General features: G+C 44.3%; 1 protein-coding gene across 1 annotated transcript in view; it reads left to right on the top strand.

Moving 5' to 3' along the window:
• The window catches only part of SSBP4 (single stranded DNA binding protein 4), a 360,544-nt gene that overhangs the window by 87,380 nt on the left and 257,604 nt on the right, over positions 1-15,560 (top strand). Inside the window, exon 3 of the mRNA XM_083179459.1 lies at positions 13,230-13,291. Coding sequence (XP_083035585.1) covers positions 13,230-13,291 — 62 coding nt within the window. The remainder of the gene's footprint in view (positions 1-13,229; positions 13,292-15,560) is intronic.

The following is a 15,560-nucleotide window of genomic DNA, read 5'->3' as shown; positions in this document are numbered from 1 at the left end:
GGAGGGATCACCTTTTATATGGCTTGCGTTAGTTTTTATGGCTTACATAACCAAATCCACACTGTCCTGCTCTGCTGTTTAAAATCTGAGAAACGCAGCTCCTGCAAAGCCTAAATTTAGAACCGTGACATTTCGCTATAGATCATTGGGTACTTGTTTCCTAGCACGGCACCCAATATTTTCATCTTATGCGTTCGTATCGCATGCCATATAGCCGCACACAATGCATGCGATGCGATCATATAAGATTTTTTATTGTACAACCACCCTAATGGGTCCTTACAATGTTAAATGGCCCCCCATACTCAATGCCACCCCCACGATCAACGCCAACCCGAAGCGTGGTGAGCGCAGCGGTACGCGTCCTCCGACCTTTTTTGCTCACTATCCACATCGTTGTGGAGTTCATTTTAGATAGTGAAGTGAGCACAGCGAGCCCAAAGCGTGGTGAGCGGACACGGATTACTTTACATGTATTGCGCGTCCCCTCGCGGGGCTCGCTTCGCTCGCCACGCTTTGGGCTCGTATTACGTGTCCCCTCGTGAGGCATGCTGCACTCGCCGCGCTTCGGGCTTCGCATCATATGCCATTGTATGGCATACGATGCGATATTTTATTGTATAACGTCGCATCGCATACCATCGTATACCTTATTTAGTGTTCTGGTATACGATGCAATGGGCGCCGTGCTAGGAAACAAGTACCGATCAATGTTGTATATAGGATTGGTATTGAGGTTGGGGAAAGAGGGATGGGAGGGGATATAACCTGAGCACAAGAGACACTGAAAATTTGTTTATTAGTTTTGATATACATGCAATAGTTCAAAATAAAATAATTACCACAATAGAGTAAAGTTGTCGACCTATGGTATGGTAGGTAATGACGTGGCGGTGCTCCCCTGAGAGTAAGTGTAAAGTACCAAGGTAGAAAGAGAAAAGTACTCTCTTTTGTTTGGGGTCACTCTTTAAATTGTCAAAAAAGATTTTTTTACAAAGAATAATTATAAGATTTAACTTTTAATGATCATTTAAAATAGAGATTTGCAGACATACAGACACACAACACCAAACATAGATATCATAGGTAGAGTACAGGTTAGTTTAAAGAATAATGTTGTTCAATCCTATGGAGACTCCTGAAATTATCAGATGGGGGGAGCAATCATATGAGCACTATAAGCTGCTGTATTTTAATGTCAGTTTGTCAATATATTTTAGTCCCTAATCCCATCTTGATAATAAAGGAAGTTTTAACTAGCGAAATATGTATTTCTGAATATTATGACCAGAGAGGAGTTGTCCTGCTCTGGTGCAGTCCGGACACTGTTAATAATACTTTGGCGATTGTTACTTCTATATTGTTGTTGCCGTAAAGTATAAATAGGGAGATAGATACTGTTGCTGGGTATTTGTATTGTGACGGTGACCGCTGAGATAAAGATGCAGGAAATAGATATAAAAGATAAATAGGTGACACTCACAGTAGTAAAGATCACTGAGGCTGCTGCTGCCTTTCGCAACCGTCCTGGTTCCCTGAAAGTATATAGGATTGGTTTGGTTGATAGGTCGACAGTAAACAATCCACGTGGACTGTAATTGGGAATGGTAAAGTGTGCCAAGCAAAGCAAGCCATGTGAGAGTACGGGTTACAATAATTGGGTCCCCATGTCAACAGAAATCGACACAGACAAACACAAAAACCGTGAAAATCATCGACCTGTTCACTTCGACCTTTTTGTTGTGTCAACCTTTTGTCCATTGTAACCTAGTCCAATAGCAGTCAACCTAATGACTATGAATCAAGTTACTGTTTATCTAATATTCCACATTCATATAGGATATTCCCTTATCTAAATAATGGCAATAGTGTAGTAGTGTACAGCCATGGCCAAAAGTTTTGTGAATGCCGCAAGTATTTGTTTTCACAAACATTGATGCTTCAGGTTTTTTAGGAGAATCCAACACCCCATGACAGAGTGTAGAAAGGAAGCACTTAGCAGGGGCTGTGGGTCTAAGCAGCTGCAATAAACAGGTTAGTTAGTCCTGTACAAATTGTCAGAAATTGGGTTTTTTTATGTCCACCCACCTCTTGAGGATTGACCACAAGTTTTTAATGGAATTAGGACTGGGGAGTTTCCTGGCCATAGACCCGAAATTTCAATGTTTTGTCCCCCAAACCACTTAGATATCAATGTTGCCTTATGGGAAGATGCTATATCATACTGAAAAATGCATTGTTTATAATGAAACTGTTCTTGGATAGTTGGGAGAAGTTGCTCTCAGAGGAATTTTTGGTACCAATCTATTATTTGTGTGTTCTTAGGCAGAATTGCGAGTGAGTCCACTCCCTTTGCTGAGAAGCAACCTCACACATGAATGCTCTTAAGATGCTCTACTCCTGCCAAGACACATGACTGATGGCAGTGCTCACCTTTCCTTATCCGGAAGTGTTTTTCCAGATGCACCAAACAATATGAAAGGTGATTTATCAGAGAAAATTACTTTATTCCACTCCTCAGCAATCCAATCCCTGGGCCTTTTGCAGAATATCAGTCTGTCCCTGATGTTTTTCCTGGAGAGAAGTAGCTTCTTTGCTGCCCTTCTTGACACCAGGCCATCCTCCAAAAGTCTTTGCCTCACTGTGGGTGTGTAAGCACTCAAACCTGCCTGCAGCCATTCTTGCGCAAGCTCTGCACTGATGGTACCCCTGAGTCAGCTTTAGCAGATGTTCCTGGCACTTGCTGGACATTCTTTGGCACCCTGAAGCCTTCTTCATAACTACTGAACCTCTCTCCTTTAAAGTTCTTGATGATCCAATAAATGGTTGATTGAGGTACAATCTTACTAGCAGCAATATCCTTGCATGTGAAGCCCTTTTTGTGCAAAGCACAGTCTTTTCCTTGTCAATGGCATGTAGGCAGTGTTAACAAGAGGATCGCTGACGTGATGTCAACTGCTCCTTTTGTGGCAGGACTAAAATGCAGTGGAAATGTTGTTCTTGGGATTAAGTTTATTGTCATGGCCAAGAGGGACTTTGCAATTCATTTCAAATCATCATATCTCTCTTTATGACATTCTGGAGTAAAAACAAGTTGATATCATAAAAATGGAGGCACCAGATTTTGTGAAAATTATTATTTGGGTTATTCTCAAAACATTTGGCCATGGCTGTAGAGCTATAGCTGAGAATAACTCATAATATGTGTGCAAGACAAACTTCTTGTGCTGTAGGAGACATCATGCAGCTTTGGCAGTATAGTCGCAAGAACGGCCAGCATATCGATCGAACGTGCGTACACACTGCACATTTGTTCCGATATGGGCCTGTCCTGTTGGATAAATATTAAACAGCACTGAACCTTTGACTGACCGAGTATGGACTGACAAGAGCGTTTTTGGACGTTTATCGCTCGTACAGAGGGAGTCGGGACAGCCTAAACACCTATACAATCTGGACGGCTGGCCCAGAATGGAAGAACGGCCCGACAATTGTATAGATGTGTACCCAGCTTTACACACAGGACATTATACACACCACACACACACACCCATAATACACAGCCCCTCCATTAATATTACACCCAATATACACACACCCAATTGTCATTCTTGTGGTGTCTGCTTCTGAAGTAAAAAGCAGCGAGAGACCTGGCATTGTGGTAGGGGAGGCAGCATGGAGCAGTTACAGGAGCTAGACCAGGAAGAGATACAACAGCCCACAGTGTGGTGGGTGGGGCCAGCCTCAGGGAAGCCAGGTTTACCACCTGATGTGTACACAGTCACACAGCCTTCCAGTGTGGCGCGCACAGAGCAGGCCGACCACCGCAACTACAACCCAGCATTAAGCGCTGTTGATGTCTCACCCCACCTCCTGGGATTTCACTGAGGTACCCCTGCCACAGTTCTTCCTGTCCTGGCAGCCGCCATTAACGCTGTCCCCGCAGCCACAGTTCTTCCTGCCCCTTAGCCCACCACATATATAGTCACGGCCTGACCCTGTACCACTAAAGTGCATTGGTCCCAGGGGCAGATGGTACCCTGCCGCCCCGGCCCAGCCCTCCACTGCTCACCCCCTCACAGGCTGCCGCTGCAGACTCCCGCAAAACTTCTGGCTCCTCGACACCACTGACACTCTGGGCTGGCCACTGGCTTGCTCACTGCTCAGGCAAAGGGCGGATGTCAGACGACGGACTTCCGTAGAGCAATGAAAAGCCAGGTGACAGGGAGGGAGGGGGTCGCCTCAGCCACTGCACACAATGGAACAGCAGGGTGCCACTGCATATGTATAGTGCATACCGCCGGGCTGCGCACTACTAAATTAAGCACTAATGAGCGGAGCGGAACATCGGGAGACAATGAAGCCAGTGCCTCCTTTAAGCCTGGCGCCCAGCGGCAGATGACTCCATTGCCTCCGGGAGTTCCGCCACTGGACTCTGGCATCTTCAAGTCCTGCCCCCATTTTAACAAAAAACTCCTGGATCTAAGGAGCATAATGATGCGGTCCATGTAATTTAAGCCACACCCCTTTACAAAGTGCCACAATTGCCAGTATTAATCATGGCAGATGAAGGGGGTCCTCCTGAGAGCATATGTGAGACCTGAACACCTTTCTGGTGGGCTGGGAGGGCCACTAAATTTTCGGGAGGTACTGGCCATTCCTGGAGAGTAGGTAAGTATGGGCAGGTGCTATGATGTTGTGATTAACATTGAATTGTGTATCAAGCTCTACCCACTTCCCCAGGGAAGAGGCTTGGATTCCTGCTCTGCCAGAAGTCCAGGAGAACTATCAGACATTCTTTAATAGTGCTGGATTCTTCAATTGTACTTGTATGACCTCATAAAAACTCAACAATAGATCAGACAATAGGAACTTAAGGCCCCTATACACTTCCCATGACCCTAACTATGTGGAGTTTGTATATTCTCCCCATGCTTGCGTGAGTTTTCCTTCGGGTACTCCGGTTTCCTCCCACAATCCAAAATATACTGGTAGCTCAATTCGCTCCCAACAAAATTAACCATAGAATGTCTGTGTGAGTGTATATGTGGTAGGGAATATACTATATTTTTCAGACCATAGAGCCGCGAGCATAGGCCACGCCCCCAAATTAGGCCACGCCCCCGAAAATTTCGACGCGCCTCAGGACTGTTGGGAGGTATGTGTTTAGGATTCGCTGCACATACGCAGGGTTCCGGAGGGCTCGCTGCCCCTGACGGCTAATTTTAACCGCCGCAGGGTGCCGGGGGACGGCAGCGGGCAGGGAGATGGAAGCCTTCCTGCCTGCCCCAGAATGTGTGCGGGAGAAGGAGGGCTCCCGGGGACACAGGAAGCAGAAGCTGCCCCCCCCCAGAGAGATGGCAGAGGACACGGGTAGAGAGCCGCTGCACTGCTCCCGCTCCTGCATATGTAATGAACGGGAGCAGTGTGAAGTGAATATATGAATATGTAATGAGCGGCTCTCGCCTCCTGCCCCATGATGGCGAATGTGTAAAAAAAATATTTTTTTTTACATTTCAAAATTAAATATATATTCATGTGCTTCAAGCACATGAGTAAAAATAGCATGCCCCTTCAAAAAAAAATTCTGATTTTTTTTTTTGCCACTAAAGAAAAAAAATTGAAACTTTATTTTAAAAGATCACTTTCCAGTTCACCTTTAAAAGATATCAAATGCAAAACAGTGAATCATGGCGAAAATCATGCTGAAAGCAGTTCTCCATCCTAGAATTGAATACACTCTTGGCGAATTCCAGTGAAAACCCCATTGAAATACACCAGCGAATTGCAGCGAGCATGAAACGGAGAACTGGACGGCATTCACTGTTCACTTTCGGCGAACAGTGAACATTGAATAGAGTGAATCAGATTTTCAATGAAAAAGATTCACCACAAGGAGCGAAAACAACCCGATTCGTCTAAAAAACCTGTAAATCAGGAGCATTGAATACTGGCCTTTGAGTGCCAACAGCTCTGTGAGAGATATGCAAAATATCAACTATAAATGCCAGAGATGCTCACATTTGTTATATAAATTCAAATAAAAAATGTTGTGTAAATAAAAAAGATTATATTTCCCAAATAATGTAAACATTACAGGTTATTATGATGAAAAAAATGTTTGCTTGCCAATTTTCACACCAATTTGGACAAATTCACTTGCAACTCAAAGGGTTAAATACGTATATTTTGGTTCTTGTGTAGTTTCACGGTGCCAGAATGGCGCCGTGCTACTTCCGGGTTGGGTACGCTCGCCAAACTATCTAAAATAAAGTAACTTAACTCCATGCCAACATGGATAGTTCATACCCCCACTATCCACGTTGGCATGGAGTTGATTTTAGATAGCGTGGTGAGCATAGCGTGGCGAGCGTAGCGAGCCACCGAGCCCGCAGCGTGGGCGAGCAAAGCAAGGGGACTCAGACAAGTACCTATATTTTAATATGGAATTGATGCCCCTTTTGAAGCATGGTTCTACTAGGTTTTTTATACAGTCCTGTCTGTTTTTAATTGGTGGGGGTTTGTTTACATTAGAGAAACAAGCGTCATTGGTCCTCTTGGGCAGGACCGTAACTTGGGCTGTATTGTGGCAACATGGATGCACACAACTGCATTACTAGCTGGAAGATTGGGTGCTGGAACATATTTAACTTAATGGTATTATAAAAACCCATGTATGATGATGTGTCAGATCTCCAGACTACAGTCTATTACTATTATGGGAGCAGCATGTGCTATACCTACTCCATGTTATAGTTTATGCACCCATACCTCCCAACTGTCCCGCTTTCTGCAGGAACATCCCATTTTTGGGGGACATTCCCGCGTCAATCCCGGGGACGGCAGTGTCCTGCGGCTGAGGGGAGGCAGTTGTGAGTCTGCCCTGTCACCCGGGAATAGACACTGTGCACATGCACACAGCGTCTATTCATGCCCCCATAGCGGTGACATGGTTCATGGCCTCATAGGAGCTCTGTGATTATAGACCACACAACTTTTTTTGCTAGGCCACACCCCCAAAATTTAGTTGCACCAGCACATCCTTCCTTGTCCCTCCTCAAAGTTGGGAGGTATGTGCATCTGTGTGCAGGGTGTCCTATACATGCATGTTATACTGTTTGTGCCTGTGGGCAGAATATTCTCTCCCACTACAAAAGCAGACAATGGGGGGAAATGTGGCTGTGGGAAGCTGCTATTATCCAAGAAAAGAAGTCGGAAGTCCACCTACTACTTTAACTAAGCAATTTGACTGTCCAACAGTCCTTTGTGAGAAAGATAAAGTATGACAGCAGTCACCCTGTTGCAAAGCGGATTACCAAGGCCGTAACAACTATGCTGGTGTTAGACATGCGCCCAGTATCCACCATCAGTTCATTGGGAATTAGACAAACTAAGGACTACATGACTGTGACAGCACACTGAATAAATGCAGTATCAGTGTCTCACAAACGCCTAGGCAGGCTATGCACACTGTTTCCATAAGCGGTATGCCACTGAGAACCTCTTAGAGCATGGGTCCTCAAACTGCGGCCCTCCAGATGTTGTGAAACTACAAATCCCAGCATGCCTTGCCACAGTTTTGCTATAAGGGAGTGTTAAAACTGTGACATGGCATGCTGGGATTTGTAGTTTCACAACATCTGGAGGGCCGCAGTTTGAGGACCCATGTCTTAGAGCCTCTTATACTCTCTTGGGGATTTGTGATATCAAATGGCAAATTCCAGCACAACCCATGTTTTGCTCACACAATTAATTTGGTGGTGCAGAATTGTTTTTTTAAATGTCAGGGGCATGCAGGAGATGCTGAAAACGGTTTGCAGGTGGTGTAAATATACCCATTTGAAATGTCCTGGGTCGTGAGACCCTGCATTTCTTCCCGGGTACCAGCAGGGTTGAACACGGGTTCAACTCAGCTCACTGTGCAGTGTAAACGGGTGACAAGAGTCGATACGACCTGTTCACTACACTGAAAAAGCTGGTGCTGAGAGATGTTCTAATCTCCCAGCACCGGCACAGGATCTGCCCCCGACGATGTCACCCTCACATCCCCCCCCCCCCCCGGCATTATGTCACACAAACCGATAACAGTTTGTGTTACATTAGACTGGCCAATAAGTGTATATAATCTGAATCTGAAAATACTTGTAAAGAGACAATGCCAACAATCGACCATCAAGGTTAAAAGGTCAACACAAGGAAAAGATTGGCATGGCTATGTATTACAGGCAGGTCTAGCTAATGCATAGCTGCTTTGTAATACTGTTCGAGGTTGCCAATCCTCATCCAGCTTGATCTGTCGGCTGCCTTTGACACTGTTGACCACCCTCTCCTGCTCAACACCCTCCGCTCCTTTGGCATCACTGGCAGGGTCTTCTCCTGGTTCACCTCATACCTCTCCGATCGCTCCTTATCCGTCTCCACTCCGAGCTCCTCCTCTCCTACTACCCCACAGCCAGTCGGTGTTCCCCAAGGGTCAGTCCTTGGCCCTCTCCTCTTCTCCCTCTACACCACCTCTCTGGGCACCCTCATCAGCTCCTATGGTTTTCATTACCACCTTTATGCTGATGATGCCCTAATCTATCTCTCCTCCCCCGACCTATCCCCATCACTCCTGTCCAAGGTCTCCGAATGCCTCACGGCCATCTCAGCCTGGATGACCCAATGCTTCCTGAAACTAAACATGGCTAAAACTGAACTTCTAATCTTCCATCCCCCGAACATCCCCTCTTCTCCCACTATATCCATCAGCATTGGTGAAACAGAGATCACCTCCACCGACCAAACGCGCTGCCTCGGTGTCATCATTGACTCCTCCCTCTCTTTCACCCCCCACATTCGTGCTCTCTCACAGTCTTGCCGCTTTCACCTACGCAACATCTCACGCATCAGACCATTCCTCACCATTGACGCGACCAAAATTCTCATTCACTCTCTTGTCATCTCCCGCCTTGACTACTGCAACATCCTTCTCTCTGGGCTACCTCTCACCCGCCTCGCACCTCTCCAATCCATTCTTAACGCTGCTGCTAGGCTCATCTTCCTCTCCCGCCGCTCTACCTCCGCCTCCCCCCTCTGTCTATCTATTCACTGGCTCCCCATTCCCTTCCGAGTTCTCTTTAAACTCCTCACCACCACCTACAAGGCTCTCTCCTCCTCCACCGCTCCTTACCTCTCTTCACTGATCTCTATCCACACTCCCTCCCGTCCTCTTCGCTCCATTGCTGACTGCCGACTGACCTCTCACCTAATCACCTCCTCCCACTCCCGTGTCCAAGACTTCTCTCGCGCTGCTCCCCTGCACTGGAACAACCTCCCACCACCCATCAGGCTTTCTGATTCCCTTACCTCCTTCAAGCGCTCCCTCAAAACCCACTTTTTTCGACTAGCCTATCCCTCCTCCTAACCTCTTTTGATCTTCCTATACTGCCTCCATTCCCATCCGTTCCTACTTTGTTTTTCGTTCGTCCACCCACCTCCTTTTAGTATGTTAACTCTTATGAGTCGGGTCCTCCTTCCTCACGTACTCACCCTACCTCTTTACCTCACCTGTGCTCCTGTCCTGTTCTTCCCTTCCTCTACTTCATCCTCAGTCTCCTCGACAATTTTGACACCTACTTCTGAACTGATGCTGATTTTAGTTCTACCAGCTATACCCCTATTTATACTGTATTTTTCAACACACCCTGTAGGTTACCTTGTAATTTGTTTTTTTGTTTGCTATGTACGGCGCTGCGGACACTTTGTGGCGCCTTATAAATAAACATACTACTACTTGCCAGAGATGCAGGATTCTGGCTGAATTTAGACTGGGTTTTTACGTTCTAAAGCATTTTTGTTTCTAAAACCATGCCTTGAATTTCCACTTTAAAAAAGAAACCGTATTCCATGCATCCCACCATCAGCATCTGACCAGTCAGCATGTTATCCTTTTATTTCCATATGCTGCACTTGGATAATACCCCTTTCACACTGACAAATATTTCCCGGGTTATTGCACATGAACGCGCAATATGTAAGGGTCAGGCTGCACAACTTTATCGGTTGCCCCTACATCATGTCACTGGCCAAATTTATGTTGTGGGCAGCCTCACTCCTCTGCCACAATATTTTACGATACCCCTTCTTCCAGCACCAGTAACAAAAGAAAAAAATATTTCTTAATAACAGAAATAAGAATAATCGGTCCTCATCTGGCCATCAGCCTTGCAGGACTCTTGTGCAAGTAAGCATACTATTCCACCCCCCAGCTACAGTAGTGTCCACTTATGTGCCTAGTGGGAAATCCACCATTGCCTGACCAAGTATGGCTACTCTCAGAGATGATTGGCTGCCCAAGAGACTTTCCCCACATGGGCGGATCCTTCTCAGTTACCCAGGATCTGCACTGTGGTGTTATTGAACAGAGCCCATTCCCGTCTTGGTGTAACCCCCCATAAATGGTGTCACCATTGTGGTCTGCACTCCCCACATCCCCCTAGTGATGCCATTGACAAAGGTACTAGAAAATGTTCACAATTTGAGAAATAACTTTGCGGTAACATGTTTAGAAAGAAGAGCACAGATACTGTAGTTTAGAAGGTTTAACACATCTACAGAGAAAACCCAAATACACTACAGTAGTATGAGGTGATACCACGTGGCTCGATAACATGTGATACATTGCTTGTCGAGATTCTGCATCTGTGGTATCGCATGTGATTCCATTCACCACTACGGGATATGATAAACCCTTATTGCAGCTCTGACAGTCTCCGATTCCGATGTACATGGGTCCGTGCATTGGATTGGAATCGTATGTAAATGACAGACACTTTGACAATTTTCACATGATTTATTGGCCTGATGCATCAACATTGGGTAGAGAAGGGCCAAATCCTACTAGTGTATGGCCATCTTTAGTCACACTGAAGTCCTTATTAAGTCCTGAACTGCAGATTTAAGCCGCAATGATTTAGAATACAGAATATTGACACTTCTGAAATCTCAGACGACCCTAATACATAACACTGTTTATCTGCTAAGAAAAATGAATTACTTTCTGAAACATTCTTCTGCTACAGAAAAACAGTGCATTCTATGGGGCGGATTCAAATGTATCATCCCGCCTGATCTCTCGTCTAAAGTGATAGGCGTTTGCGGGGCAGTATTTAAATGCACATTTTTATTGCACTGTTCGCGCCCATTAAGGTCAGCTTTAGGTGCATGTTGCGGCTAAACCCGACCACATGGGCATGGTGCAAAAAGTCCTATTTTCACACCTAAACGGTGACTTTTCGTGCAATTTAGCTTGCCAACCTCGCAGATGCCGGCAGCCATACATGCCCTAACGGAGCTACATTTGAATAGCTCAGTTGGGCTCCCTCTAGTGGCTGCTGGAGTGAAAAACTTTTTCAGCTGTCCCTTTGTGTCTTAACATGGGAATCAGAATGGCAGGTGTTTTTTTTTTTGTTCTACAATGCTAATGTGACACTAGCTTAAGGCTTATAAAAACACTTTACTTTTTCAAACTGAAAAGCATATTGTTTTGAAGCTCCCATTATGACATACAGTGTTAACAGGGAATATTCCTTGTCACAGGGAAAGTGTTTGTGTTGCATCCCTGCATGAAATCTGCTCATGTGACACAGGCCTAAGATGGCTCTATGGCACTTTAAAAAAAATATTCCTAGGCTAAACAGGAATTTCCATGCAGCACATGTGTTTTTGGAGCTTTCCTAGGATTCTTTTTTTTTATGTGTGATAGTGTGCCGAACTGGAGGACATTACTGGTTTTCACTACAAGATGGGACATCTCCAGGGTGCAGTTACAATGCAGTTAAAGCTGGCATATAAATAGAAGATATTATTTTAACGCCATGACACACATTCTCTGTTGTGATGCCAAGCACTCTGCTCTACCTGTAATATTTAAGTGTGGTGTGTGGCAGAAGGGTCTAATTCCCACTTTATATGAGAGAAGTAATAGGTGTGAAAACCAGCAGAGTGCTGCCATTGCAAGCTAACATTACCTGCTCATAACACTTGTACTCACAGCAGGTACCTGTGCGGATCAGCCGTCATAGGACAATTGCATTACTTTCCTTATTACCGGCTTTTAGCTAACATAACTACACCCTTATCCTTATATTACAAGAAAAAAAATCATAATAGACGAAACGAGCAAAGTTATATGACTACCTTGCAGATATTGGAGCCTTTACTGGATTATAAATTATATGAATGCATGGAAGGATATAAATATTTAATCACACAGAGAGCAGGACACAAAGCTGTTTTTAAGCAGTGGTTCCAAAGCTAAACACTTGAAACTACTGACACTTTATTACATTTTGGGGTCAAATTGTAAAGAGGTGCCCATAGCAACCAAACATATTCTGTCTATCATTTCTCCATCCAATAAAATGATAGACAGAAACTCATTGGTGCTTTGGGCAACATCACCTCCATTTTTTTTTTTTAGAAGCTTTATTCAATTTAGCCCTTTCCATGCACTGAAGTATTATTTGTAACATAAAACTTGTTACTTTATACTGTGTATGTAGAATTTCTATGTCGAAATGGTTTATAAACAATTGACAATCCTTTTCTCATCCACCTCTTGATTGATTGTTCTCTCAAAAATCTTGCAACTCTTCCTTGGCTGGTGATGAAACTCTAGCTAGAAGCAGCTGACAACTACCGTATATTATTTATTTGCAAATGACCATGTATTTATATAGCACCATAATATTCCAGTGTTCTTTACAATTAGGAAAGAATAGTATATAACTGAAAATGCATTTGTATTTCTGATGACATGTTGTCTTACCATTGCTATTCATTTAAGCCAAATTAAACATTTTACAATTAAGAAGTACCTTTGTCCCATTTGCCATACTGTGCAAATTACAGCCAATGATATGCATATATTGTACTTTGCAAGCTCCCTCATCAGGATGCACCACACAACTGTATCATAGAAACAACTGCATGGAACATATGTTAATCATTCAGCATGTTCACGTTTTACTTTGTAATATTAAATGTCACAAATGTCACAAATGCTATCAAGCATAACATAAGTGATATAAACTGTGTATGACTTTTTTTTTGTGTAGTGCTGCAAAATTGGCTGCAAGTTATTCAATGCTGTGATCCACATTAACCAAACAACATTTAAATTGATTCGATTTGTCTTTTTATGTTTATTTTTAAGGGCTTTTCTAAAAATATTTACATTTTTTTTACAGATAAGATGGGAGAAAAATATCACTTTAGGAGAGCCTCCAGGGTTTTTACATTCTTGGTGGTGGTAAGTTTTGTTGTTTTTTTTTTTTTTTTTCAATTTTTTTTTATTGATTATTTTTGGAACATCACTATTGAATATCATGGTTTTGTATGTTGAAGTTGGGGTAAACTGGGAAGATTTTTATAGTGAACACTGAAAACTGTTTGACTGTGCTATGTGAGTACTGTGGTGACCACTTGCCTGACATAAAGACGTTTGATACAACCACAGCCAGGAGTGTAATACTTGGCTTGGTTGTATCACTTATGATTGTGCTGCATGAAGGATATGCATGAGGTGTTCACACACTGAGGAAATATCCTCCCTGTTCAGAAATCCATCTAAAGCTGTTTTTATCTAAAATTTTCTGATTTACGAGAAATTTCTCAATCAAAAGAGGTTTTGAGGCAATTTGGACCATCATTCTGGAAAGAGTTTGTAAGCTTGCAAGCAGGGCCCTCCTACTTCTATGTCAGTTTGTTATTACCAAGTTTGTTTTATCACTGTTTCCAATTGTAGTGTGGGACAGAATATGCAGCGCTATATAAGAAACTGTAAATAAATAATAAAGCACTCCAGTCACAATCACTTCCATTAAGGATAAAAAAAACTGTATGATTCCATGGGATCCATCTTTTTGCATAGAAGAAAATCAACCAATTATAAGTGATCCCTGTATGATACAAAGAAGGTACCCCTGCTGAAGTCTTTGTGAAGACAAAACACGTTGGGTCTTTGAACACAAGTACACTGAAATAACAAGAATAATAATCCTAAAGGATTTTTTAGTACATAGACTACAGAGCCAGATTAAAGGGGGCTCTGGGGGTCAGTACCCATGGGCCCCCTCTCTGAATGGGGCCTACTGTAACAGCCGCAAATCAGATCTCTATTATTGACCAATCCGCTGCGCTGCTATTGCCAGTGATCCAACAATAAGGCATACAACAGTGCCTTCCCAATGTTTTCTATTCGCATTTACATTTTCTTCTACTAACGGGACAGTTGGGGAAGAAGAGCAGCGAAGAACCAGTCTTTAATGGTTCTGGGGCACATCAACAGGTTTCCCTAATATATATAAAATATAGGGGGAGATTCAGTTTGGTTTGCAAAAGCAAACTCCTTCTTTAATGGACAAAACCATGTGCACTGCAGGTGGGGCTGATGTAACATGTGCAGAGAGAGTTAAGGTCCACACACACTGGATGATTATGCCCAGCATTTATGGACAGCGATGACCACTGAGCGGCTTTCCCCCTGCCCGGCGCTGTCAGCGGATGGCTTTGCATAGTGCAGTGCTATGCAAAGCCATTCACAAAGTCACTAATCTGCTAGTAATACCAGTGGATAAGCGACTTTCCCGGCAATGATGCAGGAGCGTGCATCACAGCTCATCGCCAGGCCATACACACTGGGTGGCTTTGAGCTGAAAGACCCTCAAACTTGGTGTTTTGAGCGTCTATCAGCTCAAAATCGCCCAGTGTGTATGGGCCTTTACAGTTGGGTGATTTATTTTGTTTCTATGCAAATACTGGCTGCTTTGTTTTACACTGCAATTTAGATCTCAGTTTGAACACAGCCCACCCAATTGTAACTCTCTCTGCACATGTTACATCAGCCCCACCTGCAGTGCACATGGTTTTGAACATAAGTGAAGGAGTTTGCTTTTGCAAACAACCTGAATTAGTCCCATAGTGACTTGTGGGTGAGGGGCAAAAAGTATGTATTTTTTAATAAAATATTTAACTATATCTCTAAAAATACATTTAAACTTTGTTCAAAAAAAAATATGTAAAAGGGCAAAAATTTTCAATTAAGTTGCCAAATGGCACATGACAATGGCCCTTATTCTGGTTGGTGCGGTCAGAGCCGCACACGGGGCTCCGACCGCACAAACCAAGGGCCGCCCACCCGACGGATCGCCACGGCCGTCCGTACACGGACGGCTGGCGATCCGCACAAAAATGGTGGAGGCTACGCCTCCACCATGGTGGGAGCTGCCCCCTGCCTTCGATGGTCGACGACCATCGAAGGCAGGCCCGCACGCCGCGGCAGCTCCCGCAAGCTCAGACCACACGGACAATCGTCCGTGTGGGAGCTTGAAAGGGGGCTGAAAGCTGACATCCGGCGACGTCAGCTTTCCGCCCCCATGTCATGGTAATGAGGGCGTCATGCCCTCATTACCATGCATACGCCCCGCGTTTGCATGGGAACGCCCATGAAACGCGGGGCGTACACATAGGGTAATGAGGGGCTGAAGCCCCTCACGCCCCTATACGCCCCCTTTGCGGCG

Source organism: Crinia signifera, chromosome 1 (assembly GCF_055691185.1).
Source record: "Crinia signifera chromosome 1, ASM5569118v1, whole genome shotgun sequence".
Classification (NCBI taxonomy): domain Eukaryota; kingdom Metazoa; phylum Chordata; class Amphibia; order Anura; family Myobatrachidae; genus Crinia; species Crinia signifera.
The sequence above is the reverse complement of the archived record's forward strand: the minus strand, read 5'-3'. Positions and strand labels throughout refer to the sequence as shown.